At 40.6% G+C, this 16,333-nt stretch overlaps 1 protein-coding gene across 1 annotated transcript in view; it reads right to left on the bottom strand.

Moving 5' to 3' along the window:
* Positions 1-13,393, bottom strand: part of LSG1 (large 60S subunit nuclear export GTPase 1) — a 28,595-nt gene extending 15,202 nt beyond the window's left edge. The window contains exons 1-7 of the mRNA XM_033131768.1: positions 13,231-13,393; positions 11,521-11,647; positions 5,949-6,069; positions 5,683-5,769; positions 5,062-5,148; positions 1,966-2,026; positions 919-1,095 (exon numbers count right to left, since the gene is read on the bottom strand). Of these exons, the coding sequence (XP_032987659.1) occupies positions 919-1,095; positions 1,966-2,026; positions 5,062-5,148; positions 5,683-5,769; positions 5,949-6,069; positions 11,521-11,647; positions 13,231-13,329 (759 nt within the window). The 5' untranslated portion in view covers positions 13,330-13,393. The remainder of the gene's footprint in view (positions 1-918; positions 1,096-1,965; positions 2,027-5,061; positions 5,149-5,682; positions 5,770-5,948; positions 6,070-11,520; positions 11,648-13,230) is intronic.
* Positions 13,394-16,333: the final 2,940 nt, after the last annotated feature.

Here is a 16,333-nt window from a genome sequence, read left to right as displayed (position 1 = left end):
TCTACAGTCTGTAGGAGAGAGAACTCGGGAAACAAAGGGAACGTCCTTAGATCAAAGGTTAGGGAATGACTTAGCTTCACTGAAGAAATTTCTAAGTTTACAGATAAAAAGAATGAGCTGCCTCATCTGTCATTTAAAGTTATCAGAGATTACAGGACTGTTTGCCAGGGAGGTGGAGGAAAGAATTACTTGGCTGAATCAAGAGCTCATGAACCTGTGAGCTCAGCGAAGAGCAGGTGTTGTATTCAAAGCATGCAGCTCAACATACTAGTCAATACAGACGGTTGATAGAGAAGAAAGGAAAGGGGGAGGTTAGGAAAAAAGACATTCTTTAAGCCTCTCCCAGCTCCAAGACTCTATTACTAATTTCTTTTTACAGTTAGTAATTAACTTTTTTTTTTTAGAAAATAAACCCCAAACTGTTTCTGTGAAATTTGGGTTAAAAGATATAGAAAATAACATGGTAGGTCTTAATTTAGGATTACTTCATTTCTTTGTTTTCAAAACTAAGTCAAAAAAAGATTCTAATCATTCCTGGAAGTTACTGCATCTCTCAGTTGTATTTGGTTTCTTTTTGTTCTGACTTCTCTGAAAAGCAATGACAAGGTCATTATAAAATTTGCTATACAACTTCCTGCCTAACATTTTAAAACATTAAAAATTATAGCTAATTTATAAAAATTATATACACACTCTGTGTGTAACACAGAGTGGAGGGGATAGCAAAGTATCCGACAACCAGGGAAAGTAACCTTGTGACTCACTTTTCTACAGGTCATCCTACTGTCACAGCACTGAGGAAAAATAAAGAAACAAACAACATCCCCGAATTGAATTCCCATACATCTCCAGTAAGAAGCAAAGCACACTAATTAGAAACCGAAATCCTCTGTCCTGAAACCCCACCTGAAAGGTTACCTTGGAGTCGCTAATCAATGGAATGGCTTCGGCCAAAGCTGACCAGAAAACCACCTTCACATTTTCTTTTTCGAAGTATGTGGCCCAGGCACTCCGCTGCTCAGCAGTCAACAAGTCTGCCTTATTTATCAGAATAATGCTTTCCTTTTCGTCATCTATTTCTTTCACATAACATTCCTAGGCAAGACAAAGATATTTTGGAAGGCCTCTTCAAACAGGTGAAAATTAGGCTAATTATATTGAAGACCACCAGCTATGACTAAAAGTTTTTACTACCCCCATTTTCAAATCATTCCTAATTTAAAGATCTTAAATTATGGTACATTCTACTGATCCTCTCGGTAAGCTCTGAAAAGTAGTTAGGTCACATAATACTACTTAACGTAAGAAATACTACTTAAGGTAACGTAATACTACTTACGTAAGAAACTGGAAGGGTTACAAAGAAAAGCTTTCCTGCCCTGTTTATGTGTAACAGGTTCTTTTTTCTTTAAACAATGTAGTTCCTCTCTAAAATACTAGTGAATTGTTTCTTTTAAACTAAGCTAAAGAAGCGCATAACTAGTAGATTTGTGAGCCAGCAGGGACGAGTTTTCAGCCAAGTGATGACTGCCAACAGCCCTCTCGGCTTTTCATCTAAAAATTGTTTTCGTAGAAAAGGAAGTCAAAACTCAGTAACTGACATTAATTCCCAGGTTTGGCTCTTCATTAGGAAACACACCAGAAGTAGAAAAGCTGACTTCTTAAGAGTTTCACCATTAAGAGTTTTGTTATTCACCAGCGGATTCAAAAATAATCTGTATTATTACTGCGATGGTCCTCAGTAGGAACACTTCATGTGTGTACAGTGTTTTATTAATTCAAAGCCTGTATTACATTATTTCCTGGGATCCTTATACCTTAATTATTACCCCCTGTGGTTTACCAACTTAGTTTATTTGTAAACCACCCCAGGGGATCATAACGAAGGTGTCTGCCCACAGTGACGCTGTCCTCCCACTGCCGTGCTAAGGACTTGCAGTTTGCATCTTGTCACACTGTACTTACCAAATCCTCACATCTAAACAGGAGCGGGTTTCGAGCATCTACTATTTGCACCACGATATCGCTGCAAAACAAATGTGATATTCTGATCACTGTGAAGTGAATGTAAACACTGACCATATAATAGTAGCAAACACTTTTTATACATTAAGCATTTGACATATTTAACTTTTTAAGGTACAATTATCCCGTTTATATATGAGGAAACTGAAACTCAGAACAGTTAAGTAACTTGTCCAAGGTCAGCAGCTACTACGCGATGGAGCCAGAATGAACTGAGGCAGTCTGGACCAGGGGCCATGCTCTCAATCAAAACATTCTCCTGCTCTTCATATGGCGTAGAGCGGCTCTGATGATGTTTCACTGCTAAAACTTTAACTGTATCTTCTAGTAAACTCTCTAGGAAAGATAAAAGAGCATTCCAAATACTTCAATCCAAGGTGAGGTCTGCTGTATATTCAGTACCTAATCTACATGGTTAAGGTGTCAAAAAACTAATATATCACCTGCTGACAGCTGCCCCCATCAAAGCCTGTATCTTATTTAAATCCAGAGCTGACAAGAGAAAGCATATATCTGGCAAATAATAATTCATCTGTTTCTGAATATGTTTAAATGGCAAAAATATGAAACAGCAAAACATCAATTTAAGTTGCCACTCTGAAGGAAGGACAATGGGTCCAACTTATAAGCAGATGTAGCAATAAGAAAACTTTTCTGCAACTGATAGCAAGCCCCTCAAATCCCTCGAAAATGTGGTGGGGACAACAGCAGCCCAGCACTGCGAGCACACATATTTCACTTCTCTGGGAGGACCCTCCCTTCTGTCAGCCTCTGTGCATGGGGGAAAGAGGCTTTCTTTAAGGGCCAGCTGTGACTGCCACTGCAAGGGGATACGTTGCAGACGTACTACCACCTTACAGTAGTCTCCCCCAAATCCTTTTCTGAGGTAACTCTTAAGCAACTATGTTGAACACCAAGGGAATGTGTTAAATCAGTTACCATTTAGGAGAGGGCTTTTGACAAAGTGTTATTTCCTTCAGAAGAGCCAAAATTGCAGCATAATCGTGTGATTCAACGGAAGTCACAGACTTGCTAACTTACGATGAATTGTTTTTGAATTCTCAAATTAAGCAGGTCCTAATATTTTCTTCTTTAAGGGAATAGCTACTGCTTTTAAACTGTGAGGATTTAACAGTAAATGCAGGAATGGTTGCAAAAGATAGACAAAGCCTAATGAACTAAATTACAAGGTCTGCAAACATTGTATCTACCTACTAGACATGCAGAAAGAATAATCAGCTTAAACATAAATCAGTAAGAAGACAAACTGAAGACAGTTTGTTCTGTGTGCTGAATGAGGATGCAGAGCAAAGTGCCAACTGTGTACCAGGAAGGGTGACTCAACACAATGGCAGTGCCTTATCTTACTCGAATAGCGTTCCGCCCTCAGTGCTGCAGAGGCTTCCTGGGTTCCAGTGACATGTTACACATCAAATCTTTTCTGATAACTACTCTTGAAATGGAAGAGGCAGATGGCTTAGCTGCCTGGTGCCAAAAAGGAGACCTTTGCTGTACAGAACACACTAATAAATATTGCCTGTTAAAAGACACGGCAGTAGTCACTTTATTGATAATATTTCTATGTAACTCAGATCCACTTCCATGTAACATAAACTATATTCCTTGAGTTAGAAACCTGTTCTCTCTTACAAAGAGAAATACCAAATAAAAATAACAGAGCAAGTAATACTATAATCCAATTGAAGCTAGAAATTTCAACAAGTATAGGCTCACTCTGGGGAAACCAACCGCTATTTAGGGGCATAAAGAGCCTTCCTGTTAAACATGGTAGAACATATATGGTTATTTCTGGTCTCTCTTGAAACCTACAAAAATACAAGTAAAGGCTGGAACTCATTAGGACAAAGAGATAGATACAACAGCAACTAAAATGTCAAACCAATAAGAAGCAAACCAGTAAGAAGTTTATGCCCACGAGTCCCGAGAAAGCTTAGGATTAGAAGCATCAGATCTAGCTCTCAAGGCAAGGGTGAAGTATGGGACTGAAATCAACCTGAAGGGGGCTCTTGGGTCTGCTCACCTGTTCACTCAGCCAGGTAATTACTCCCTACCCATTTACAAGTTTAATCCAAGTCCTGTTTTCTTCATAACAATGCTAAATGTGCTAATATTGTTTCCCAAGAACCAAAGCATCCTGTTTCCTAATGTTCTTACTGGGTATACTTTATGGATTTAAAATAAAAAAAAAATATACCCTGAAGGTTCCTTGTTACAAAAAGCATCATTTAAAATATAAGGTTCATTTCTGGAGGCTTTGTTAAGTGCCAATGTGTTTCCTCAAACACTCTGAGGCAAGCAAAAACCTTTTAACTATACCAAGGAGGTGAGATTGAAGAAAGCTGATTCATCAGTTTCTAACAATTAGGACACGAAAAAAGACTGAAAATCTCCCATTCTCAATTTATCAAAATCCTTCTCTTCTTTTCAAATCTCAATTAAAACAAATCGCACCTTGATTTCCCCAATTCTTATCAAGTGCTCCTTCCTCTATGACTTGGCCCAATGCCTTCCTACCTGTAACATAGTAGGAATCACACTCTGCTTTGTATTTTACTAGGTATTGCGTCACCTGAGTACAAAGACTGCATTTCATTTATCTGTGTGCTTGCTGCCTGGCACTTTGTTTGGCCTCTTCCCCATAACGTATTTACTCTTTGCAGGCAGATATTTACCCCTTTTCACACCCATGTTTTCCATATTACCAGTAGGAATTCAATCTACATTAGCTGAAATAATTACAGGAGCTTTAGAACTCATCTTACAGTACACATTCATTATTCTTACAAGCTTTATCAATGTGTTCATCTAATAACAAAATATTTATGTTTTAAGAGAAATATAGTGTCACACTTTGTTTTTATAATAATTCTCAACAGCCCTTTGCATAGCTTAATCCTGCCCTGCCCTCCTTCCCCATCCCTGGGCCTATAAACATATATTAACATCCAAATCTAATATAATGCCACCACAATGATATCATAACCCCTCCCCTTCTGCCCCCAAATGGTAATTTACCTTCTCTCAATCACCCTCCAAAGCTGGCGCCAAAAGTCCAAATTTCTTTCAAATGGAGTTAATATCAGCTTTTGTTCCTCTTCTAGCCTGGCTTTAAAATGAGCAGTTTATACCTTTGCAATATTATAACAGAAGATTTCAAGTAAAATACGCACACTAAAACTCATTGCATTAAAAAATAAGCACACAAATATTAACTGTCAAATTATTTTTATATACTTTCTCCTGAGTCAATATGAAAATCAAATTCAAGTTTTGTACTTAATCTATTTAAGCCCTGGAAGTTCATCTATCAAAGCGACATTTGTCTCAGACATCTCGTCCTAGAAGAATGCTAGGAAGCAATGATCAATTCCAGGGTGACGAATGGCTGCAGAAGGGTCTGAAAAGGAGGAAAGGCCAGGAATGGAACGGGGTTACCAACTCACCATCTTTGTGCAAGGACTCACGTGTGCCCCCCAAATGCTGTTTGCACACACACACCAATTTGCACTTAAAAGAAGAAATCTACCATTTCTTTTTTAGAAGAATCAAGCCTTCAAAATGCAAATAGCAATGCAAGCACACCAACATGCCTGACTCAGAATTTCAAGGCACATCTTCAGATAGTCTAACACTCACCGGACAAGTTGACGTCTCCATTCTAGAAAGTTATCTTTCTCTGCCTGTTTGAGTTGTTCGGGGCTAGTGTTTTTGTCCCACTTTGGTCTGAAACAATCACAGAGGAAAAAATATTCTACATCAGTTACCAAAATAAAACAGAGGATTTGGATGTAATAATGGCAACTGAGAAAAGACAGCAGGAAAAAACTGAATACTAAATTTAAAATGTTATACTCAGTGGCCTCGTTATGCCTTGTAATGTGCTTCATTCTTGTTTGACTTACCTCCTGGGTATACACAAGAACTGTTTGTTTTCTTCATGCAGCTTCTTAATTCTCTGGCTCTCCTCAAAAGAGGGCAGTCCAGTTCTGGCCTCAGGAAGCACAAACTTAATATTAAGCTTCTCTGTTTATGGAAAAGAAAAGTACTGTTACTTAAGAGGCAATATATGTAGACAGTGAATGTTGGTCATTATTTTGGAAACTAAAAATATGAGCACCTAAAACAGAATTTAAGCTTTCTTGATTTAGATTCCTCTAGCCTTGGATAAATCATAATTTCCAAAAGAAGTTTTCTATTAAAAAAAAAGAAAGGAAGGAATGAAAGAAAACATCTTTACTAAAGCTTTCAAAAGTTCAACCATTTTTTCAAGTACTAATTTTATAAAATCAATATGCTAAATGCAGTAAGAGTGGGAAGGAATAAGACAATAGGAATGGGTGGAAAAGCAAAGATTCAGGGAGGAGATTCACTTCTATAACTTGTGAATTACTACACTGCTATAATTTATTTATGATGAACACCCACAATTAATGCCATGTAAGAATTCAAAGGAATAATATCAATGAGAAATGCCCGTAGGAACCGGAGACCTCCGCTACAGGGCTCTATCCCCATCCCCTCCCCCAGTGGCTCCACCCTTTTTTATTTCACCACATAGTCACCTAGTCTCCTTGGGCCGGTGACTCCACTGAGGTAAGAACCTATAAAGCAAGCTAAGCTTCTTACCAAAATGCCAAAGGAAGGTCCTATTCAAGGATAACAGGACATCTTCACCAATGTTCCTACTGACCTTTCAGAAAAGACTGCAGCCTGTGCGTAACCCTATTCAGACCCCCCAATACCATCTATGACCTTGGTCTGCACAGTCTAGTAACCTAGAGCACGGCCAACCCAACCACCATTCTCTTACATGTCATCCTCAACCAACAGTCAAAACAAACATCCGAGCTCCATGTTTGATAATTCTTTCTCAGTAATTCCTCCTTCCAGTGGTGATCTCCCATCCAATGTCCAACCACTGTACACGTCTGTAGCCCCTGGATTGTTTTCTCTTCCCCCAGTCTATCATCCAATTTGTAGCTTCACTTCTTTCCTTCTTTGGCTAAAAGCATATGGTACATACATTCAACCACTGTCTGACTGAACATCAAAATTCCTTACTCTACTGTACCCTCTCCCAAATGTCCAACCTTACGTAAAGCCCACTATCCCTTCTTGTTCTCACGGCAGCAGAGACGCTGTGAGTGCTGCTACGAATAAATCACACAGTAATGCAGCCGCCTGTCTCTGAACTGTGTCTACCACCAACACTTCTGACACCAAACGTGCTATTCCCACACCAACCACCAATTCTCCAGTTCTCCAAGTACCAACTGGGTGTCCCTACAATTCAATTCTATTCTGACACTAACTATAAAAACTCCATAGGTTTAAGGGCATAGTACCATGACTGCCTACTTCAGACACAAAGGTATGATTGATTAAATCACTGGCCATTGGTGATTAACTTAATCTCCAGTACCTGGGGGAAGATAAGGGGGTGGTCCTGAAAATTCCAACCCTCTAACCACAGGGTTCGTTCCTGTGGCAACCAGCCCCCACCCAGAAGTTACCTAGGGAACCACTAGTTACCTCATTAGCATAAATTCTCCTCTAGCCCCTACTACTCAAGAAATTACAAGGATTTCAAAAGCTTTTGTATCAGGAACTGGGGATGAAGCTATAAAACTGGGGATAAATATATAAAATGGTGTCACAATATCATACCTTCCTCTTATTTGCTAAAAATAAGAAACGAGTGCTATCTGTGCCATCTTTAAAAAAGTGGAGGGTCCCCAGTGAACATATGGAATTTCTCGTTATTTTGCACTCTTTCGTCAGGTCAGGTTACTCATGAGAACCTACTTAAAAACTGTGGCCCATCATCCCATCCAAAATGCACTTATGTACACAACTGTGCATGCAATCCGAGGGGCTCGCAGACCGCTGAAACCTGGAGTCTCCAGGTAAGAATCCCGGACCCTGTGTGTCCAGCAGACAAGTGCTATTTGCACATCTGCACGTCGTAGAGAATTGAGACAAACTTCTATCACCTCTACATTATTAAGAAAAAGGGAGAGAAGGTACGGAACAAGGAATTCTAATGGATTTCCAAAGGTTAATGGGGATTTTATTAGGTAGGCATGACTGATCAAATCACCGGCCACCAGGAATTAAGTAAATCTCCAGTCCCTCTCCCCTCCCCGGAGGTGGGCGGAAAGTTCCAACCCTCTAATTATGTCCAGGTTGTATGGAGATCAACCCTCATCCTGAAGTTATCTAGGGGTCCCCAGTCACCAACTGTCACATTAGCATACAAAAAGACATTCATAACTCCAGAGATTCCAAAGGTCATACACGAGTATATACTGGGGGGTTCCAAAAAAATGTATACACATGACTTGTATTCATCTTTTGTTATGGGTATATATTGAGTATTATAATTTTTTTTTAAAAAATAAATTTTATTGGGGAATATTGGGGAACAGTGTGCTTCTCCAGGGCCCATCAGCTCCAAGTCGTTGTCCTTCAATCTAGTTGTGGACGGCGCAGCTCAGCTCTAACTCCAGTCGCCGTTTTCAACCTTTAGTTGCAGGGGGCACAGCCCACCATCCCACGCGGGAATTGAACCGGAAACCTTGTTGTTGAGAGCTGGTGCTCTAACCACCTGAGCCATCCGAATGCCCCTGAGTATTACAATTTTAATACAGTTTTTTCCTTTCTTGAAATGTGTATACATTTTTGTGGCACCCTCTGTGTGTGTGTGTGTGTGTGTGTGTGTGTATTTCTCATCATATCACAATATCACACTGCCACTGTAAGTGTATGGACCCAACACCACCTAAGTCCTTGGGACTCCCATAGAAGGAAGAACATTCTCCTATGTTCTTGGTTTATTTCTCCTATTCCCTAACCTGTAAATACTCTCAAGCTCCCTAATCCTCCTCTGCCCACTTCCTTTCAGAAGATGACCTTCTACCTTAATAAGAGAAAAAATGAAGCCATTAGATATGCACCCTCTCAACTTCTCATCTTGTACACATTTCTCGACGTGTGCTCTCACCTTCGGCTTCCTTCTCTCAGCTTCAGTGGAAGCCGTGCGCCTTCTTTTGTATAAAGCTAATCTCTCCAACTTTGTTTTTGAGCCCATTCTATTCCCACCTCCTGTGGGACTCAAACTTTGATCCATTTCCTCATTAATCTCTATTTTCTTTCATGTTTTATAAAATTAATTTTTAATTACAGAATTACACAATACATAAACTCTCCTTATAAAAAACTGAACCACACAGTAAGGCACACATTTTCTGACCAACCCCCCCAAACTTCTCCCCACTCCTGCAATCCCAGTTCCTTCCCTTGAGGTTATTGATTAAATGTGTAGCTTTCCAAGTTTTTTTTTTTTCTAATATATACATACATACATGGATTGGTCAGATTTTTTTGAATAATTTATTTTTCAATTACAGTTTCCATAATATTACTTCAAACTGTAATATTAGTTTCAGGTGTACAACATAATGAGTAGACATTTATACATGTCTAGTACTCGGGTTAGATTATCTTTTTAATGCAAATGGTACTATACTATATGCGCTGTTCTGCAACTTGGTCTTTTCATTTGATAATAGATCTTGGAGATTCTTCATATTAGTATCCAGAAATTTACCATATTCTTTTTAACTACAAATAGTATTTCACAGCATGTCTATACTAGTTTATTTCACCATTCTGCCACCTATTGAACATTTAGGTTGTTTCCAAGTGTTCACTGTTAAATAAAATACAGCATCATCTGTGAACTTGTTCGAAATGCAAATTCTCAGGCTCATCCCACACCTACTGAATCACCAGAAAAGGAACCCAGGAATCTGTGTAACAAGTTTTCCAGAGAATTCTGATATTCACTAAAATTTGAGAACCACTGCTCTAGCATAGATACTAAAAAGTGGCAATGCTGGGTCACAGGCTACGCACTTTAAATTTTTAACAGATACTGCCAAACCAAATGTTCTGTCTTCAACTTCTCCCTCTATTGGCTCTCACCCCATAACCCATGCACATGCTAACATTAACCCTCATCTTACACACACATGCACACATACACATACATACACACGAGTAAAGCACGCACCTCTCCCTCTCCCTGCCATATCTAGGCAAATATCTCAAAAGAAAACAATGCTCTCTCATTAACTCTACTTCCTTACTTTCCACTCCCTTTTTCTCATGACTCCAATTATGGTTCTACCACTCCTCGCTCTTCTTCACTTACTCCATCCCCTCCACAAAGTCTGATTTACTCTAGCTCCCTGTCTCTACTCTTCCCGTTCTTTTCCTCATTTTTCTACTATTGCTATTTGAGTTCTGGCGTGCTTCTCTTCTTCGACTAAAGCAAGTCTCCTGATTGGTCTTCCTCAAAATTCACCAGTGATCTTTAATAAAATATGAAATCATGTTTTATACTGGCTTACACCCCTCAAAGATTCCTTTAAAGCCCTTATTCTCTCCAGAATCTGGCCCTCACCCACCTCCCCAGTGTTTGCTCATCCCATCCTGTCCCTGTGGATTTTAAAGACGAGCAAGGCCAAACTTCTAACTATTTTCTGAACAATTGTAGGCTGCTGCTCACATTTCAGTCTGAGTCCTCTGCCTGCCTGTATCATCTCACCTATCATTTCAACACCTGCTCATCTTTTGAGACTCAGCCCAGGATAAAGCTTTCCCTAACCAACACTAGTCTTCCTTCAGATAGAAATGAATACTAACTCCATCTTTTATGACCCCATTGTCTGCTACAGACTTCTTTCATTGCACCTAAAACAAAATTCTAAAGAAACGAAATTTGTCTTATTCAGCATTGGACTCTCAGTCGCCAGTACAATGCCTGAGAGTAGCTGGGGCTCAATAAAAGCGTTCTGAACAAATAAATGAATTTACTAATTAACATAACAATACTTACAATAATAAAAGAGCAACAGAAATAATAGTTTATAATGCTATCTCTGTGACAGGTACTTTTCTAAGTGCTTAGAAACATTACCCCCCCTCTCCCCCCAAAAAAAAGCAAAGGAGAGGAGTGACTAAAACAAATTACACACATAGAAAAATTCACTATAATGTGTTGACACATACTTTAAAATACAATTCAAATTGCCTAAGTAGCAGCAGCAAGCCAAAAACTTTGTTTCTAACAATGGTATCAGAAAACGTTCTGGAAAATGCTGGTATTGTCCACTATAATGTTGACTGGTTTTTTTCCTATGAGAGATTGAGTTTCTTGAATTTGATATGATGATATATAATTTGAAGTGTTTTTTTGGAGCTGAATTTTAAAACTATGGCATATTCTATATAGCTCATCTGGACCTCCCCACAATGCTTCTGGGATATTTGCCTTTGGGTTAAAGACAGCTCACTTATGAGTCTAGTAGGGTCCACAAAACACTCCCATATAGATTTATTTGTATCTATCTAGTCAGCAAAGACAGAAACATGACTAGTGTCAGATGCACTCAGCAATAAACAACTTACCAGCTGCGAACTCTGTTCCTGCAAGTTCTGCAGTTGCAAGGAAGTCATCAAGGGAGCTTTGTTCAGTCACCGACTGAAGATTAAGACGACCCCAATCATAGCCATCATTGAGTTCACTTGTGTGCAACTATGAATAAAACCGGGTAAAAATAGAGCCACTCTCTTCTGCTTTTGACATCAAAACAAACTCTAAAATCCCAAGGAACTATTCTGTGGTCTGGAGCATGCTATCAGCCCCTTCAGAGTCAATATTAATAATAGTTAACACTTAAATGAGCATTTTCTTACTTCATGATAGGCACTTTCCATTCATTATTTCATTTAATATTCAAAATAATTTGAAGCAAATTTTAATGTCTTTATTTTACTTGATAAGGAAACAGGCTTAAACAGAGAAAATAAATTGCCTATAGTTGCAGCTAGTAAGTGTTAGAGGTAGAATTTGAACCCAGACTCTGGTCCTGGCAGCCACAGTTAGTCAAAATGTTTTGATGGAGACCCACACTAAAATATCTTTTAGACGGTGACCCAAATGCTGTGATACACACAATGATACAATTGTGTACCATTCAGTAGAGTGAAATGGAAACAAAAGGGTCCTGAAACAAAGTTACCTTACAATATAATACACTCCAGTATTTTGAATTCTATTCTGTTGGGTTTAAAAAACCGCCAGTTGCAACCTACTTAACTGTTTACCAGATACAAACCAGAGTCTGATAAACACCATCCTAGCTACACGCTCAGTACAAGTACAAATAAATGAAAACAATGAAGGTTAAAAGGTTAGGTGGTTTGCCCAAGGCTACAGAATCAGAGAAAATCAGAGAAAGGATTAGAATCCAGTTCTTTAGAATTTGTATTTAATCATCCTACCACTTCCTAAAGTATATGTTAATAACAAGCTGCTTCAAAATCAACTAAAATGATCAGTAATCCAATGTCCAGAGTAACTCTGACCTGATAAATATTGATGAGCCCTCAATGTTGCTTACTTTGCATACTGTATGGATGGAAATTAGATGGTGTGATAGTGGCACACAGATAGTTAGCACCAGGTGCATCTTTGACCTTAGCACAGATTCTCACTGAGAATTTAGTCTCCAATACCTGGGGTTATGAATGCTCAAATAACAAGCACAAGTGAATCTACTCTGTCCATTTTTCAAGGATCCTAAAACTATGACCGTCCTTAGGGGTCCAAGGAAATATTCGGCCGGCCCTCCACCATCTGGAGATGCCTTGTTCATCTTTGGGCAAAACCACTAGGGAACAGCAAGGATGAAGCAGGAATTAAGAGTTATTATCTATTTCTAGTAACGACCAGCCACTATAGGAGAGTCCATTCCTTGGCCAAATTAATACAAAGAGAAGTAATTTTTGTGTCTTTCCTGCTCAGAAACTTCCAAACGCTCCCATGGCTTGTAAGGCAAGGACCAGACTATTATCCTGACATTTCAAGATCTCACTCACTCCAGCCATATCATCACACTCGCCTTCCTTTCAAGCCTCTACCTCTCTGTCCTCTGTTCCTCCTAGAAGAAGCACCTGCTTAACGGCGTGGCAGAAACTTACACTCATCCTTCAAAACCCTACTTACTCGTCACTTCCTATGGAAAATTTCCCTGTGCCCTCTGACTCCAGGCTTCGCACGGTCACACTCTTAAAACTACACAGAAAGGCTGAGAAAGATGACAAGGTCTATCTTACCCAGGAGTCGGTGTGACGGTGGTTACGGCTCCGCTGAGTCTGATGGCGGATAAGGGCCCGGCCCAGGGACCCAGCACCTGGACCTCTCCTACGGCCCATGGTGAAACCGCCGCGGCACGAACCTTCTGGCCGCGCGAGCGCGTTTTCCGGAATCCTAGAACTCGATCCCCGGAAATGGCATAAGAGCGAGCCCAAGTAGTGGAGGCCCGCGTTGAACGGAAAAAGGAATAAGTTGCTCTAAACTGCCTTTTTATATCTCGAGCTTACAATTATTATAGAATATAAATTTAAATATTCCCTAGGAACTTAACTTTCCGTAGATATTTCCAAGACTATCTCAAATTTGGAGTGATTGAATCGGAGAATGGTACCTTCCAGATTTGTGCGTCAGTCTTTAAGGTCCGGCGAGAAACTAGAAGAGCTGGAAAACATGGCCGTTCGTATTCGCGATACTCACCCCGCCTCCCGTCTGTTTTCGTCAGGAGAAGGCGGAGATTCGGGGGAGGGATATTTCTGCCCCAAAGTGGCTGTCGTGGCTACCCGGCTGGCTCTTTTTTTCCGCCGGTGTCCCAAGGTATGCCCTTCCCGCTGTCAATCCCATCAACTAAATAACTTTTTGTTTACTTAGTCTTCCAGAGTTGCGAACTGGAGAGAAAAACCTTGCCTGGTTGGGAGTTCGGAATGGAAGGATGAGTAGTTTCCAGAGTTTGGCAAGGATGCAGGGAAAGCCATCAGGATCAGACTTACAAGCTTAATTTCAAATAGTAGTTATACGAGGATTTTCGACACCGCGGGATGTCGGTGCCTTGTTCAAGGGTCAACTATTAAAAAAAAAAAAAAGGTTCCACTTAGAATTCTATTAAAACTTTCCTATAAGTAAAGTGAAACAGTGAGGCTGCTCCGCTTTGAGGCCTGGGCTTTTGTTCCTCACTTGACCGTTCATTTCCCTGTAACAGGAGTATAAAGAGTCGGCTTAGCGTTGCGTGGATGCTGGGCGTTTTACCCACCTTTCGTTAATCGGGAGAAGCATCTCCGTGTTGTGATGCTCAGAGAGGAAGCGGTTTGCTCAAGTCAAGGGGACTATGTGTGGTGTCAGGAGTCAAACCCGCGTCTCGTCAACTATCTTACACTTTCCTGAGGAAAGGGGAGGATGCGGGTTGTTAGCATGTATCTCTGACCCTAGTGCTTTTCCAACTTGAATGAATCCTCCCGGAAATCTCGGTAACAGGCAGATTCTGATTAATAAGGTCTGGGACGGGGCCGGGCACGCTGTACTTCTAACGAGCTCTCAGGTGATGCGGATGCTGCTGGTCTCGTCCATGGGCCACATTCTGAGCAGCAGGAGGAGTCCACTCCCTCCTGATGCAGATGGAGACACTGACGTGGACGAGCTGAAAGTCAGGAGCATACAGAGCTGGGACCGCACCACCCACCCACTGTGTGCTACACCCCACTGCTGAATCGGAGTGACCTTTGGGAAACACCCAAGGGATTGCTGACAAGCTATGTAGTAGTTGGTGAGGCTTTGGGAAGGCAGCGCTCACAGATCAGCAACGGAATGCAATAAACACGGTTTCTCCCATTTCTCAACTTAGAAACAATGTATCTTTAAAAAACTTGAACATAATCTCCAGCAGTAAGATATGGAGAAGACCCATGGAAGAAAATAAGCAGACAGTTCTTGGCATTCTCTTGGCGCTGAGTGGTTAAAAATATAACTAACTCGTAAAGTAAAATTAAATGAATTTTACATTCTAATGACAATAATAAGAAGTGATACTAAATAAAAAAACAAAGAAACCCTGCCATCTCCTAGAACTCAATCAGGAACTTGGGGCTTCACCCCCATTTCTATTTTTAGTTTTTGTTACCCTGAGAGATTTAGAAAAAGCAAACACTTTGGGTTTCTATAGTCATTCTTCAAAAAATCTTGACCAAATAAAGCGATAATTTAATCAAAGTTGGTGGGGAGTCACAAAAACACTGAAATTATAAGGTTAAAATAGCAGCAACTATTCTTAACTGACAAGTGAGGCACAAATAATTTTAATATTTCCCCCAAGATGTTCCTCAAATGTACCATTGCAAATAACTAACTGAGCCTCAGTTTCTTATCTGGTTAATGGGGATAATAATTCCTGTCCTGGAGAGGTAGCAAATGAGGTAATGCTGCAAGATCATTGCCTAGTAGTTTATGGAATAACAGTTTTTGCAGCTGAACAATTTCCCCCCCCTCAACAGCTGGATGATGCAGATGAGAATCCAGATGTATAATTGATCCGTGTTGAGGGATTGTGATGCCAGTTCACAGAGAAGAGCAAGGAGGAAGGGAATTGAGGGTGCTGATGACACAAGATCAAGGGATCCAGATTCAGAGGAAGAAAGTGAGAATGAGGGGACAGGGATGAAGGTGGTGGTGAAGGGTGGAGCGAGGTGCTGGCTGCTGCCGGAGTGAAGGGGTTGCAAAGATGAGTCGGCCCAGGTCCCGGCCTTCCAGCTGCAGAAGTCATTCCACCCACACACTTCAGGAAACAACACAATCCACCCTCATCACTTTGTCACGACAGTGGAAACACTTATCCATGGGGTTTGTGTCTGGAAGATTGGTCAGAGCCTCCCAATTCCCCACATAGCTGACCCCTCCCACTGAAGCCAGGGTTCTCTAAACAGCTGACCCCTGCAGGAGGTTGCATTGATTTGGGGATAGGAAGCCTCACATAACCAGCTTCCAAAAGGCAACACAGAGAGTGCTCCTCGTTCATGGTATTACATAATACTTGTACTGTGGCTAAACAAATGTAGTTATAAGCTCTGAAACCCACACCCAGGCACAAACCTAGAGTAGCTTTCTGCTTTTCACTCTCCAGCTCCACACTGTTGTGCCTCTGGGCTCATCTGTCTGGAGAGAGAGAAGGGACAGTGGGTGGGTTTCTGGTTTTTCTTTTCACCCCTTGTTCCAAGGCAAGTTTGCAGCCCTGCCCCTCCCTCTCTGCCACTCTCTACACCACCTTCTTCCACAAGAACATTAAAGCAGTTTGCATAAGGCTGAGAGTTGTGAAAATAGAAATCTGGCAGTCTCTGCGGAGTCACTGGATCAGGAGGG

The sequence above is a fragment of the Rhinolophus ferrumequinum genome, chromosome 2 (assembly GCF_004115265.2).
Source record: "Rhinolophus ferrumequinum isolate MPI-CBG mRhiFer1 chromosome 2, mRhiFer1_v1.p, whole genome shotgun sequence".
Lineage (NCBI taxonomy): Eukaryota > Metazoa > Chordata > Mammalia > Chiroptera > Rhinolophidae > Rhinolophus > Rhinolophus ferrumequinum.
Note: the sequence above shows the minus strand (reverse complement) of the source record. Positions and strands in the feature narration are given on the sequence as shown.